The sequence below is a fragment of the Mus pahari genome, chromosome 21 (genome assembly GCF_900095145.1).
Source record: "Mus pahari chromosome 21, PAHARI_EIJ_v1.1, whole genome shotgun sequence".
In the NCBI taxonomy this organism is placed as follows: Eukaryota; Metazoa; Chordata; class Mammalia; order Rodentia; family Muridae; genus Mus; species Mus pahari.
In genome coordinates this window covers 13,569,138-13,586,018 of record NC_034610.1, presented here as the reverse complement: position 1 = coordinate 13,586,018, position 16,881 = coordinate 13,569,138, and the positions used below count along the sequence as shown (strand labels likewise).

The 16,881-nt window shown below is 35.5% G+C and overlaps 1 protein-coding gene across 1 annotated transcript in view; it reads left to right on the top strand.

Annotated features, from left to right (window-relative positions):
- LOC110338138 (vomeronasal type-2 receptor 116-like) overlaps window positions 1-14,780 on the top strand; it is a 31,069-nt gene extending 16,289 nt beyond the window's left edge. The window contains 6 exon segments of the mRNA XM_021221382.1: window positions 1,704-1,998; window positions 2,328-2,794; window positions 2,796-3,117; window positions 3,811-4,026; window positions 6,168-6,291; window positions 13,858-14,780. Of these exon segments, the coding sequence (XP_021077041.1) occupies window positions 1,704-1,998; window positions 2,328-2,794; window positions 2,796-3,117; window positions 3,811-4,026; window positions 6,168-6,291; window positions 13,858-14,780 (2,347 nt within the window).
- The last annotated feature ends 2,101 nt before the right edge of the window (window positions 14,781-16,881 follow it).

The window sequence follows — 16,881 nt, the reverse complement described above, 5'->3', positions numbered from 1 at the left end:
ACTGTAGCCAGTGTGTCTCAGTTTCTATCTTTGATGCCTGTGGATTAAGATGTAAAATCCTGAGATAAATTTTGAAGACCATTTCTATAGATATACTTTCATGGTTCCCATCATGGCAATAATAGACTAAAACTGATATTGTAAGTTAGCCCCAGTTAAATGTTTTCCTTTATGCAAGTAACCATGCTCATTGTGTTTCCTCACAACAATAAAACTCTGAGACAAAATCCCGCTTAGTTAGGGATTGGACTTCATGATGAATATCATTTTCCTTGCTGGTTTTGATTCATGTGAACATTCACAATTCATGTTACTATATTTAATATGAGATCATAAATATAACTGCCCTGTTGTCTTGAGAATTTAATGTATACCTGAGGTTTCTGTTAACTAGTTCTTAGTTTCATTCCACTGCTTTTAACCTAAATTGGTAAGCAGTGGTGGAGAAGAAAAATATATACAATGAAGCTGTAATGAAATCTTTTTTTTTCATGATCAGCTCACTTTGACAGAAATATTAAATACTTTTGTCAGTGTGGATTTGGTACCTTTCAGAGTAAAGTATAAATTTTTTTCCACAAAAATAATTATTAAGCAGATGAAGAGATATTTCAGAGAATAGAATACACCAAGTATGAGGATCTGAGTTCATACCTCCCAAAAGAATATGAGTACATGCCTTTAACCCAGTGATCATACAGAGTCTAGGAATGAGAAACAGGAGAATTTCTACAGGTTTGCTGTGTAGAGATCTAGGCATATGTGGTAAGAAAATAAAGGAATCCATCAGGTAGATGTGCTGGTGCAAGACTTTATTCTCAGTAGTCTAGAAAAGAGACAGATGGGTATTTCTGAGTTCCAGATCTGCCTGACGTACAGAACAACTCAGTCAAGTCAGAGACACTGTGGTGTTGAATAAACTAAGGAGGCAACTGAGCACCAAATGAATGAAATGCATAAATGCATAAAAACATAACATATAAGAAAATATTATATAAATAAGGTGTATATCTAGGAATCACCCTGGGCTTTGATTGACTTCAAATCATTCTTTCTGAACTTCATAGAACTATACATACTAAGAGTCATGCATGCACACAGTCATACATAAATCAACGTAAGTAAACATGATAAAAATTCAAAAGGAATGATGCTGCCTTGATTTAATCTCATCTATTCAGATACAGAAGCAGGCTTTTCTATGGTTGTTCTATGACACTAGCAATTACATGCTGCCATACTCAAAAAATTAAATCAGAGAAATAGCCACAATGGCCACCTGCAATGAAACTAACTTTAGTATATCATTTAATTAAAATACTGTATTTAAAATTACATTGGATTGATAGTAAAATAGTAGGTGTTCATATGTGGAGATCCCAAAAGGCCAAAGATCTACATTCCAACAGATACGTTATTTGTGTTAAAATGATTCCTGACTTGTAAACAGAATGTGTAAAGAATCTACCTATGTAATATAAATAGTATATGGTCGAGGATTCATAAATAATGAGTAGTAATTGTAAAAGATTTTGCCTAAACCTAACATGTTTACCTAATCTAGTTCATCTATTCATGGTGAAGAAATTAAATTACATGTTTTATATAATCAAGGTTGAAATATAAAATTTATTGTACTAAATATGTAGATGTTTTTGGTATATATGATCATCTGCTTATGTGTTTCTATGCGATTTACGCAGGTATAACTTTAAGAACTACCAGTTTATTCTGGCTCTACTATTTGCAATTGAGGAGATCAATGGGAACCCCTACATTTTACCCAACATATCTCTTGGATTTGATTTCTACAATACCAAATTCACTGCTAAGGACCTTCTTCTGTATACTTGTCTTTGGCTCACAGCCCATGTAGAGGGAAGGGTTATACCTAATTACAATTGTAAAAACAGAAATCTCATTGCTGCACTCACAGGATCATCATGGATAAAATCTGCCCAAATTGGGACATTACTTCAACTTTTTAAATTTCCACAGGTGAGAAAATTTGGATTGTGGGAAGTGACAGTCAGTTTTCTTTGTTCATATTATAGGAATCTTTAAATGAAAGTGTGATTGATCAATTATCCAAACATTAAAGTGAGACACAGACACATGGAGATCAATCCAGAAATATCTTGCTTATAAGAGAAAGGTTGGTATAGTCAATAAAACTGAGTAAGTCTTTGAAACTTACAAGTGTAACAGAAATTTCTGTTAAAGATTGTAAATGTAATGTTCCTTTAAAATGTTCTCCTGTTATCATCTATTGATTCAGGAATGAAATATTCTTTGATATTAATATTCTTCTTTCTGATTTGCTTCAGATTACTTTTGGACCTTATGATACAATCTTGAGTGACCGTGGTCAGTATTCTTCTCTCTACCAGATGGCCCCCAAGGACACATCTCTTACACTTGCCATTGTTTCTTTGATGGTTCATTTTAGGTGGTCTTGGGTTGGACTCATTCTCCCTGATAACCACAAAGGAAATAAAATTCTGTCAGATTTTAGGGAGGAGATGGAGAGAAACAGAATCTGCATAGCTTTTGTAAAAATGATCCCAGGCACATGGACTGAATATTTTACCAGATTCTGGGAAAATATGGAAGAGACAAATGTAATAATTATTTATGGTGACATTGATTCTCTAGAAGGTCTAATGAGAAATATTGGGCAAAAGATATTGACATGGATTATCTGGGTCATGAACATTGAACATACTATTAATTACGATGCTGATTATTTCATGTTAGATTCATTCCACGGAAGCCTAATATTTAGGCACAATTATAGAGAATTTTGAGTTTACCAAATTTATTCAAACAGTTAATCCTAAGAAATACCCTGAAGACATTTATCTTCCTAAGTTGTGGAATTTCTACTTCAAGTGCTCATTTTCTGACATTAATTGTCATGTTTTGGACAAATGTCAAACCAATGCTTCTTTGGATATATTACCTAGACACATATTTGATGTTGTCATGAGTGAAGAGAGCACAAATATTTACAATGGTGTGTATGCTCTGGCTCACAGCCTCCATCAGATGAGACTGCAGCTACTTCAAATGCAACCATTTGAAAATGGAGAAGAAATGGAGGTCTTTCCATGGCAGGTAATAATCTTTCAACTGTATTTTATTGTTAGCACTCGGGCACATGAAATTTGCAACAACACCATTTAAGTATTATAAAATTCAGTTTATCTTGTCCACAAAGAATTGCTTGTGTTTCGAAGCTTACATGGAAGTGATGATAGTTTCAACTGTATGATGGTGTGATACCAGGAGCAAATATGCTTAGTCAAAATCATGTTCATGTCATCAATATCTAGCTGTACAATCTTTTCATGTTAATAGTTGCAATTAAAAAATTCATTCCTTTGTATATTTGTTAATAGAGATATTAAAATTGTGACACTTAAGTAAATCAATAATGGTTTATAGAGAATTGAAGACCTTTAACTAATTTCTAGACATCAGAGTACTCACTTTATACACTGGAGTTCTGAATAGAATCTAAAAGCCACTAGGTCTTGCTAGGTTTCAAAAATGTTGATCTTTTCATAGAACAGTAGTGACTGATTGCTTACTTGAGCTTGTTTCAAAGATTTCACATGAAGATCAATAATAATTTAGAAACACAATGGTGTTCTGAGCAATCAGGTTTTCACTTAGACATCAGTAATTGAATCTTCATTAATGTGGATGTTCAGAAAAGAAATTAAGAACAATAAGACACTTTCCAAAAGCCACATTCTGTTCTGCATCTTGGGCACAATGTAATATAATATTATGCTTCTCTTTCAGCTTAACACTTTCCTGAAGGACATTGAAATTAGAGACAAAAGGAGTTTAGAATGGAGACAGACAAAAGATGCAGGATATGACATTCTTAACCTGTGGAATTTACCAAAGGGTCTTGGACTAAAAGTGAAAGTAGGATCCTTTTCTGCAAGTGCTCCCCAGGGTCAACAGTTGTCTTTATCTGAGCAGATGATTCAATGGCCAGAAATATTTTCAGAGGTGGGTTATGTATTATCTATAAACTTTGTGCTATTACTAACACAATTATGTTTTCTGATATAATGATGATCGACTCAAGTTCCATTACACTTGGATTACCAGTATAAAATACAATAAAGCAATACTAGTATACTGGTTTTTGATATTCCTTGATTCAGAGCAATGGAAGTATATAATGTTCAATAAATCCCCCACTGTTAACTTCTGTGAGGATTAGGTTTCCTTCATTTGTCACAAATTATGGATGGGGCACATGGTAGGGGGAAATTTTCATTTCCAAATGACTCATGTGTTAATGTACTGCAGAAAAATCTCTCATTTGACATTAATATAATAAAAAATATCAAATTTAGTTTTTATTGTATGTTCAAAAATCATGACCAAAACTGACTTTTATAAGAAAGACTATATTTTATTTTATGATTCTACACGCATCAGAGTCTCCCAAGGATAGAAGCATGCCATCAGATGTTCATACTGGAGACAGGCAAAGGAAGCAGAAATAAATTGTTTCTATCCATATACATTAACAGTAAATAAAATTAGAAATCTAGAATTGAGATAATATTGTAATTTTTCAATTCCCAACAACTTTGCCAAAATTTTATCAGCAAGTCTGAATCCCCTACAGTTTCAATAACTTCTCATATAATATTACTGAAAAGGACATAAGTACTCAAATGCTTTAGCCTTTGTGGAAATTTTTTCTTTCAAAATACAATATAATAACACCATTAGCATCCCTTAATTGTCCTTCATTTCTAAATATATCCTATGGCATCCATTGTTTAATAATAACTTGAAAAAACTTTTAGAACTATTTGAGAGTGTGGTGCATTATATTTGAAAATGCATGACTTTCACAGTTAAGAGGTGATGATAATATAATATCCTCTGAATGTAGGAAGCAATGAATATACCTGCTCTCTTCTATCTTGTCTGCAATTGTGACATTTGCAATAAATAATGGAATTTAAAATTTAACTGGACTCCATGGACTCCTATATAATGTTTCTAAACACCAATGTTTTGCAAACTTGTCCTTAACTCATTAACTCCAAATTTTTTAACACCATGATAATTCTCAGACTAAAATTTAAACATATTTGCCTTCTCAGGGGCATGATCTTTATTTCTATTTTTTTTAATTTCTTTTTAAAATTTCTTATTGACTTTTTTTATTTGTTTACATTTCAAATGTTATCCCCTTCCCTGTTTCCATTCTGCAACACCCCTGTCCCATAACCCACCTTGGTTTCTATGCTGTTCTCAACCTTGACCCACTCCTGCCTCAATGCCCTAGCTAGCATTCCCCTGTGTTGGGCATCAACCCTCAGAGAACCAAGGTCCTCCCCTCACACTGATGCCAAATATGGCCATCCTCTGCTACATATGCTGCTGGAGCGATGGATCCCTCCATGTGCATTCTTTGGTTGGTGGTTTAGTCCCTGGGAGCTCTAGAGTTTCTAGGTGCTTGAAAACTTTGTTTTTACTATGGGGTTGCTAAACCCTTCAGCTCCTTCAGTCCTTCCTGTAACTCCTCCATTGTGGTTCATGTGCTTAATCAGATGGTTGGCTATAAGGATCATCATCTGTATTGGTAAAATATTGACAGATTCTCTCATGAGACAGCTATATCTGGCTCATGTCAGCAGGCACTTCTTGGCATCCACAATAGTGTCTCTATTTGGTGACTGTATATGGGATGGATCCCCAGGTAGGGGAGTCTCTGGATAACATGTCCTTCAGTCTCTGCTCCATTCTTTGTCCCTTCCCTTTCTTTATATAGTATCAATTCCAGGTTAATATTTTTGAAATTGGTGACCACCCCTATCCCTCAAGCAGGGGCCTTGCCCAACCTATTAATATGGTCTCTACAGCTTCTCTTTCCCATTTGCACGTATTTCACCTTATATCATTGTGATGAATCCTGGGAATCTCTTGCTTTTCTGACATCTGGGACTTTCTGGTGATTAATCCCAGTTCTCCATAACCCATTACAAAAAAATAAAAAAAAATTGTTTAAGTAACTCTGTGTTAAAACAGTACTTCACCCTTTAGTTTTAAGACCTTAAAGAACTCAACTTTTATGATTTTTCATAAAACCCTAAGTATTAAATAACATTATTCATTCTTCTCAGATCCCACAGTCTGTGTGCAGTGAGAGTTGTAGGCCTGGATTCAGGACAGTAACCCTGCAGGGCAAGGCCATCTGCTGCTACGAGTGCACTCCTTGTGCAGACAATGAAATTTCTAATGAGACAGGTAAATGCAGTTTTATGGAAAATTTTCTATTTCTCCAATGGATTCCACAATGTGCTAGCAAATGAAAAAGATTTGGGTAGAACTCTCATATGAACATTTTATTTTGTTTTTAAAGGAATTTAAATATCATAGTTCATCAATATCCCACTTGAAACAGCTCAACAGAGCCATTACAAATCATTCTTGATTCATATCTTTAAATTTGTGCAAATATTATTATTGGAAGATAAAATATATTTCCCTGTACTTTTCAATGTTTTCATTTCACAGTGCCTTCTAATGTGTATTAATATAATATCAAAGATAGCTTTTCAAAATGTATTTCATTGATTTTTAAGAAGCGTATAAGACTCAGATCTATTGCATATTCAAAGGGATTATTAACAGCTCATTTCTCATTTTTAGTTGTTTGATAATTTCATACAATGTTTTTATCACATTCATCAATCTCACTCCTCCCAAATTTATTTCCATCTTCCATCACTCCCAACATTTTTTAACTAACCTATCTAATACAGTTCATATGTCTACTTACATGTCTGCATGTCACTTAAAGGTTATTAACCAACCAGGTGTTGCACACTGAAAAATAAAACACATTCCCCTTCCAATAGGTATGAATTGCTAATACCTCATTTTCTAGGGAAGGAAGTGTCTTCATCACTACCTTTGATATCTATGCTGAAATTTGTCTGAGTTATGTTGGCCTGCACGTAACACCTTTTGTCATGTGTTATGAATTATGGGAACAATTTCTCTGTGTTCAGAAATCAGTATTAATTTTGCAGTCTTAGGTACACTGAAGTTCTTGTTAACTTTCTGGCTTCTCTTGGATTAAAGTATTACAGAACATTTATTTTATTACTAGACCCATTAGGAAAGCTTAGATGTTTTGGCGTTTTAGGGAGAGGTGTAGTGCTAGGGGTTAGCTTTAGGTTTAAAAGTCCTTGAGACAGCTGGTCTCTATTTTTTTTTCCGGCTTCTGCCTTCAAATCAGGATTTAAGCATTTAACTTGTGTTCCAGTGTGATCTATCCCTGACTCCTTTTATGTTTCCTACTATTATGGAGATGAACAAATATTCTAAATATATAAGCATACAATTTAATGAATTCATTTATTTATTTACTATCCAGTTATGGTGTGCACTTAATGGCCACCATCCCACAGTTCCTTATCTCATTCCTTCACCAGCCCCTGTCTTGGCCCTTATGCTTAAAGTTCTTAAACTCTATGGGTAGTGTCCTATGTACTCTGTGATTTTTTTTTTTTTTTTTTTTTTTTTTTTTTTTTTTGGCTAATATCAACTTATTAGAGACTACCAACAATGTATGTCCTTTTGGGTCTGTGTTACCTCACTGAGGATGATATTTTATAGTTTCATTCATTTCCCTTCAAAAGCAATGATGCCTCTGGTCTTAAAAACCTAGTAATATTCCATTGTGTAAATATGCCACATATTCTGTATCCATTCATCTGTTGTAGGATATTTGTGCTGTTTTCTGCTTTTGCTCTTACTAATGAGACCGGTGTGAACATATTATAGCATGTTTTCCTGTGATATGATGGGTCATTTTTTGGGTATATGCCCCAAAGTGGTAAAGCTGCATCTTCAAATAGGTCTATTTTCAATTTTAACCCTTTACAATACTTTTAACATGAACGGGTGTTATATATTTTCAAATTATTTTTCAGCTATTTTGATTTTTTAATTGTATATTTTCTTTATTTACATTTCAAATGTATCCCCTTTCATGGTTTCCCTCCCTCCCAGAAACACCCTATCACATCCTCACTCCCCCTGCTTCTATGAGGATGTTCCTTTACCCACCCACCCATACTAACCTCCTAACCCTCGATTCCCCTATACTAGGGTATCTATGGAACCTTCATAGGACCAAAGACCTCTCCTTCCATTGATGCATGACAAGGCCATTCTCTGCTACAGATGTAGCTGGAGCCAGGTGTACTCCTTTGTTGATGGCTTAGTCCCTAGGAGTTCTGGGGAGGGTGGGGGTTCTGGTTGGTTCATATTGTTGTTCTTCCTATGGGGTAACAAACCTCTTCAACTCCTTCAGTCCTTTATCTAACTCCTCTATTGTGGGACCCAATGCTCACTGAAATAGTTTACTGTGAACACCCTCTTCTGTATTTATAAGGCTCTAGCAGGGCCTCCCAGGAGACAGCATGCCCTTCTTGGCATCCACAATAGTGTCTGGGTTTGGTAACTGTATATGGATTAAACCCCAGGTGGGACAGTCTCTGGGTGCCCTTTCCTTCAGTCTCTGCTCCACACTTTGTTTCTGTAACTCCTTCCATGGCTAATTTCTTCCCTCTTTAAAGAAGGGCTGAAGTATCCATGCTTTGATCTTCCTTCTTCTTGAGTTTCATGTGGTTTTTGAAAAAATACGGTTCAAAATAAAAACAAATAACATCAACTTCATGGAGCTCTAACAAAGTAAGTGAAAAATCTGCATGTCACAAATATCAGGTCTATGAAGAGAGAAATTGACGAGGATATAAGGATTCCTTGGTTGTAGATCAGTGAGATTAACATAATGCAAAAGGCTATCTAACCAAAAGCAATGTCCAGATTCAATGCAATCCCCATCAAAATTCCAACACAATTCTCAACAAATTTTCCACCAGCAATAAGGATGCTTCTGATTGTTTTAAAGTGTCCACACTCTCTTGTTTTAACACAAACTTTCAATAGCAATAAATTTTACTATCAATATTTCCCCCAAGTGAAATCATTATAACACACACACACACACACACACACACACACACACACACACACACACACGAATATATAAAGTGATTTTTTGAATATATCCTGTGTATGTATAAAAAGTCATTCATGCACTAAGGGCAAATCTGGCCAGTGTCTGTTAATTACCTATATTGTACAACAGTATGCACCTCAAAGAAACACTAAACAGTGTATTTTTGAAAATATTGCTGACAGAAAGTTGAACAGAAATTTATTACTATCTTTTATATGTTAAGATGTCAATTCAAATGTTATTAATGAAAGAAATTTGATACTTTGTTTATCAATTATATTTTAGGAAATATAGAAACAATGTGTCATCCACTGTCTTAGTGTTTTACTGCTGCTAGCAAACACCATATCAAAAACTACTCTTATATGACAACATTTAATTGGGCCTGGCTTACCAGATCAAATGTGCAGTCAATTATCTTCATAGTAGGAGCATGGAATTATTCAGTCAGGCATGATGTAGAGGAGCAGAGAATTCTACATCTTCATCTGAAGCCTGCTAGCAAGAGACTGGTTCCTTAACACATAAGACAGGGTTCTTAAAGTCCATGCCCACAAGAAGGCCACAACTACAAATAGTGCCTCTCCCTATATCAAGCATATTCAAACTAGGTCTTTCTATTCCCTGGGTCCCATATGGTTATTTAAAGATATGAGACTATGCAGACAATACCTAAGCATAGCATTATAAAAGAGTACATTTTGTCTACATTACAGCACATTCACATATTTTATAACAGTTTTAACAATGTTAAAAATCCAAGTTCTAAGTCCCTTCTGAGATTCATTCAACGTCTTCAATGTAATTGCCAAAGCAAGACATGAAACAGTTGGGCAAATTCCAAATTATGGAACTCCATGTCTGATATCAATGAGATCTTCAGATGTCCACTAGTTTTTCATCTTCATTGACGGCAATAAACTTCTTTCTCCTGGGCTGGTTCCAATCGCTGCTACCAGCTTTCCTCAGCAGATTTCCCTTGACTCTGGAATCTTGAACATTTTGGGGTTTCCAATAAGCTTCATCATTATTGCTTCCACTTCCAATGTCTGGAATCTATATAAGATCTTCTAGGCTCCTCCAAAGGACTTGCATTATTTCTCCTGTAAAGCACTCTAGTTTCTGGTTGACTCCACTCTAGTTTTGCGTTTTAGTGATCATCCCATGCCAGTGGCATCTCCAGTACACTGGAGGCTTGCACTGAAAGCCAGGCTTCACCAATAACCTCTCATAGGCTCTCCTCATGCTGCTAAGTCTCCACTTCTTTGCCTGATCCTTCTACTCCTGGGCATCAACTATAACTGAGGCTTTACCTTCAAAAATGGCATTTCCTGGCTTCTCACAGTGCCAAGTCACAGCTACACTACATGAACCCTTCATAATTTCAAATCCACTACCACCTATGTGATTCTAACATCGAGTTCATATGCAGCTCGATATACATCCTTGGATATCTCAGGAAAAGAACATCTTTTACTCTCAGAAAACAATCCAGGATGATTTTCCCTCAGAGATTATGATCACTTATTAATCATTGCTAATTTCTTAGCTCCAGATTACCAGTGTCAATTGTTCTGGTAGTCTCCTTCTCTTGACTAATAAGCCAGAGCCACATGGTCAATGTTGCCGAGTTTGGCTACATTGGGGGCTGTAATATGTTCCCCCCTTATTCTAGTACCAGCTTTTTTTTCACAACACTCTGAATACTTAAGCTTGGCTCTCCTTGCACTTGCTCCATAAATTGACCTTGAACTCAAAAATCTGCATGGCTCTGTCTCCAGAAGCCTGAGATGTAAAACAAAGTATACCTGGATTTAAGCTTTACTCTACTTGGAACCTGCTCTGTCACAGGCTGGCCTCAAACTCAGGGATATGCTCACCTTTGTCTCCTGGGATGAAAGGAATGTATCAACCTGCCTTGGCCTAAGTTTCTCATGGCCACTGTTTTCCATGATCCTGGTCAAAAGCCTGTGTCTCCCAATCTCAAGATCCAAATCACAATTTTGCCAACTATTTGTGGTTTCTTGTTCATTCCATATTAAAGCTCCAAAGTATTCCCTTTTCAAATCCAAATAGAAGCGACAGTTTGGTTTGGTGAAATCTTTCACAGAGATCAACTACTCTCTTAACTCTTTTCTCCTTGAAACTAGCATTTGGCTTAATTTCATTTCCTGGTGTCCCTTTATTTTTACTTGAACCATATGTTACTTATTTTTCCTTTTTAAGCTTGCTATGCTTGTATGAAAATGTTCTTCATGCTCTTCATGAGACATAAGCAGAGATCAAAGACTCTGTTCAGCTTTTTTGAAACTTCCTTTGTCAAATCAGTTAATATAAATCTCCTTATCTTAGCCTTTAGACAAGAGCAAAAGGGAATCACATACTTTACCAAAATATGACAAGAGCAGACCCATATAAGAATTCTTCTCAGAAACTTCTAGAATCAGGATTCCCCAGTTAAAATCACACAAGGCAACAAAGGTTTCCATATGCCTACAAGGATGGCTCATTAAGCCCCACTTAAAACATTCTATTGCTTTCCAAATCCAAAAATCTCAAAATCCACATTCTTCCCACCAAAAACCTGGTCAGGTCTACCAAAGAAATAGCAGACTACAGGTTCTAACTTATGTCTTAGTTAGGTTTTTGCTGATATAAACAATCACTGTAACAAAGTTAAAATTTTTGTTTTTTGTTTGTTTTTGTTTTTTGCTTTTCGAGACAGGCTTTCTCTGTATAGCCTTGGCTGTCCTGGAACTCACTACAAAATTAAATTTTATAAGAACAACATTTATTTGAGGCTGGCTTACAGGTTCAGAGGTTCAGTTTATTAACCTCAAGTCGGGAGAATGACAGCATCCAGGCAGCCATAGCACAAGAGGATCTGAGAGTTCTACATTTTCAGGTGAAAACTATAAAGTGACTGACTTCCAGTTATCTAGGGTGAGGGTCTCAAAGCCCACATCCACAGGGGCATACTTCTTTAACAAGGCCATACTTCAAAATAGTGCCACTTTCTGGGCCAAGCACATTTACACTACCATACCAATATAATGTAATTTAAAAATTTTGTAGCATCTAGCTTATTTTAATAATAACATTTATAAATTTTTTTAAAGTTCCAGAGCATAGTATTATAATTGTTTCTTTTAAATCACTTACATTTTTATTTGTTTATATATTAACTCCATATTTTATTCTCCCATTCACCCTCCGACTTTTCCACATCCCATACCTCCTTGCCACCCACCTGTTACCACATGCTTGTATCCACCCCCTACCCCACCTGATCTCTAAACTCCCTGGGGACTCAAGTCTCTTGAGGGTTAGGTGAATCATCTCTGAATGAACACAGACCCTCACAGTCCTCTGCTCTATTTGTGTTGGGGACCTCATATCAGCTGGTATATGCTGCCTGTTTGGTGGTACAATGTTTGAGAGATCTTGGAGGTCCTATTTAATTAAGGCTGCTGGTCCTCCTTCAGGTCTGCCCTTCTCCTCAGCTTATTTCAGCACTCCCTAATTCAACAACAGGGGTAAAATGCTTCTATCTATTGTTTGGGTGCAAATAGCTGCATCTGACACTTTCAGCTGCTTATTGGGTATTTTGGGGGACAGTCATAATAGGTCCCTTTTTGTGAGTGTTCCATAGCCTCAGTAATAGTTTCAGGCATTGGTACCTCCCCTTGAGCAGGATCTCAACTTGGACCTTCTATTCCTTAGGCTCTTCTCCACTTACATCCCTGTAATTATTTCAGACAGGAACAATTATGGGTCAGAATTGTGACTATAGGATGGCAACCCCATCCCTCATTTCATGTCCTGAATTCCTGCTGGAGGTGGACTCTGTAAGATCCCCCTCCCTACTGTTGAGCATTTCCAAGAATATTGTATCTATATGAAACTATATGCTTGCTTTAAATGCTATGAAAACATATTACTGGGTGATTTTTTGAGCAGTATCTTATGTAATAGGATCTATTTCAAAACCTCCAGCAGAGAATAAACAAAATTTGAAAGCACAAGGAATGTTAGGGAGAATAGTAAATTTAGGATACACATATAAGAAAGCATAATCTGAAAAAAAATTGAAAAAAAATTCCAACAAGCTAGATTTTCCATATTTAAGTAAAAAGTATCTATGGATTATGTGTACTATCAGAACCACAGTAAGTTTTTCAATGTAATTTAGTGTTTTAGTTACTTTTAAAAGAGGCCCAGCATTGTCAGTATAGGAAGAGAAATAAGGTATGAAAAGAGAACAGAGACTTTCAGGTAGTCCAACTTAAATCACAATCATGAAGGTTGTTAAGAAATTTACTGCAAGTTGATACATACCTGGAAAGATACAACGCTATTGTTTAAAAAGGTAGGACGTGAAAGTCTACATATGTTCCCACTGAAACCTTTCCTAGTTGTACATACATTGGATTTCCTGAATTTAATCAGTGATTATTAAAATGTAAAAGGTAGGTATAGAGAATACAAGGAACTGTAAGTAAAAACTGATGGAAGGGAAAATGTGTGATGGTAATGATGAAAGAAAAGTTGCATTAAATCCTTTTATATGTTAACATAAATATAGAAAGAAATATATTAGGAACAAGTTACAGTTTATCAATCTAGAATTACACATACCAGTGTACTGATTACTTTCTTTTTGAGAAAACAAAATATGTGTCTTTTGTGATAGTCACTATAGTTCGAAATGATTCATAATAAAAGGAATCACCATAGACTGAACTCCTGATCTCATTTAAACCTATATTTCTGACCAGATGTAGACCAGTGTATGAAGTGTCCAGAGAGTCATTATGCAAATACAGAGAAGGACAACTGCTTTCCAAAATCTGTGAGCTTTTTGGCTTATGAAGACCCCTTGGGGATGGCTCTAGCCAGTATAGCTTTGTGCTTATCTGCACTCACTGCCTTTGTTATTGGCATCTTTGTGAAACACAGAGACACTCCTATTGTCAAGGCCAATAATCGAGCTCTGAGTTACATTTTGCTCATCACACTCACCTTCTGTTTCTTATGTTCTTTGAACTTCATTGGTAAGCCAAACACAGCTTCCTGCATCCTTCAGCAGACCACCTTTGCTTTCACTGTGGCTCTTGCCACTGTGTTGGCCAAAGCTATTACTGTGGTCCTTGCCTTTAAGGTCAGTTTTCCAGGGAGAATGGTAAGGTGGCTAGTGATATCATGGGGTCCAAGATACATCATTCCTATCTGCACCCTGATCCAGCTTCTTATTTGTGGAATATGGATGACAACTTCTCCACCATTCATTGATCAAGACGCTCAAACTGAACATGGACACATCATCATTTTGTGCAACAAGGGTTCAGCTGTTGCCTTCCATTCTGTCTTGGGATATCTCTGTATCCTGGCCCTTGGGAGTTATACCATGGCCTTCTTGTCTAGAAATTTGCCTGATACATTCAATGAATCCAAATTTCTGTCATTCAGTATGCTGGTGTTCTTCTGTGTCTGGGTCACCTTTCTTCCTGTCTACCATAGCACTAAAGGGAATGTCATGGTGGCTATGGAAGTATTCTGTATCTTGGCTTCGAGCACAGCACTCCTTGCCTTCATATTTGGTCCCAAGTGTTACATTATCTTGTTAAGACCAGAAAAGAATTCATTTAATCATATCAAGAAGAAAACACATTCTAAAAGAAATAATTCTCCTAAAATATAGTTGATAAAAATAAATTTAGTTTTATGTTAACAACTTCATAAAAGGGATCATTCAAAAATAGGTTACTCATATATAGTAAGAATGCAATTTATCATGTTTTATTCCTTTTTATTCAAATATATTATAGTGTTATCATAAGAATGCCATCTATTTTCCATGTTTGAAAACCATAACTGTATCAGATCTTTGACTCAGAGATTTTGAATCTCCAGAGTTCTGAGAAATGAATTGATATAAAGCAATTAAAGGGTACAGTATTATATTTGTTTAATTGTTTTAGAGATTTCAGTCTATCGAGGCAGAGAAATAGTAATGGAATGGTCAGGCTAATGAGAATATTGACAACTCCTCAAAACATAGAGAATGAGTAAGCAGATAAGTTGGCTATAAGCAAAATATACAAAACTGTCAATGCTTCATGACTAATTGTTGCTGTTGCCTCAAAATTCAAAGAGTGTCCTATTCAGGCCTCATGCAGGCTATTTGAGTTTGCTGTTTACTGCTTGGTAGAGTGGCTAAATGAAGTATTTTTCGAAGCTTCTCTATATCCCTCAACAAGGATTCATTTCTGCCTGTTGACTACTACCATGTAGATGATTGTGCCCTAATTTACTGGTATCTCAAATCAGTTTCTATTTCCATATATTGTATTTGCAGTTTCTACTATGTGATAACCCATAAAAATATGTACTTATTTTTTCCATAGCATGAACCCTTGATCATCACTAAATGCATACTCTATCTCTCTCCAATAAAAATTATGATTTTACTTTCTTGAGTCATCTATGTGCCTCTACCACAAAGGGATTTTGCTATTTATCAACTCTGTGCAGAAATTAACTTAACTTTCCTTTCCTTTCCTTTCCTTTCCTTTCCTTTCCTTTCCTTTCCTTTCCTTTCCTTTTCTTTTCTTTTCTTTTCTTTTCTTTTCTTTTCTTTTCTTTGTCCCCTTTTCGGTTCTTCTTTTATTTATTTCATTCTTCTTCCCTTTCTTTCTTACCTTTTTTCATTCATCCTCATTTTCCTCTTCCATTTCTTTCCTTAGTTTCTTCTCTTTCTTTCTTTCTTTCTTTCTTTTCTTTTCTTTTCTTTTCTTTTCTTTTCTTTTCTTTTCTTCCTTTCTTTCTTTCCTTCTTTCTTTTCTACTTTCTTTCTTTCTTTCCTTCTATCTTTCATTTCTTCTTTCTTTCTTTCTTTTGGAAACCAATGATTTGGAGGGATTTTCTTCAGGCATATGGGTGAGGACTTACTTACAGGAGCACAAATAACAGCTTTCCACTGGAATACCTAATTCAGCAAGGTAAGACCTCATGAAAGTTTACTCTACTTACTCTAAAACAATAACCAACACAATACATCTTATAATTCTCCTCTTTACCTGAAAGAGCTTATTGTTTTTGTGATGACAAGATATATAAGTTTTGATATTTTATTATGTTTAGGAATTTTCAGAGGCTTGTGAATTATTTACCTCTGAGTCTAAAAGAATTACTATGTGTAATTGAATGTTTCAAGGTAGAAATTGCTGATTCATGAAGAACATCTCCAGAATTAATATGATTTACTTTGGAAAGCTATGCATACCCTATATGCAATGTTCTCTGTGTTGCGTAAATATTCTTTACTCCTTTGAAACTACAGAATCTGTCATCCCAAGGAGTGGAACATTGTATTTAATACTCCATAATGTGGATCTGGGGATAACTATTAGCTGTAAGAATAATGTGTTTCTCTTAAAATATAGGATTTAAGATGGTTTAGAATTCTGTTGCCAAAGTATTTACAGATATGGTAAATAATTTTAGGTTTCTTTAGTTGTTTCAGTCATCATTTGAAACTTAGGATCCAGTTGCCTTGTGAAGAAGATAAGCTATTTCATGTTTCCTCTGCTGTTGAATTCCCCTTTTAAAACTTCTTATTGATTCACCCTACCTTTAAAATCAGGAACCCTAATTCCACTCATATCCCTGTCCAATTGTACCACTTTCTCCCTTGCAACATTTCCCCCTAAAATCAAAAAAGTGCCCTTTATCTTGACTGATGATATTACAGAGACTAAACTGGTTTTTTTTTTTTTTTTTTTTTTTTTTTTTTTTTTTTT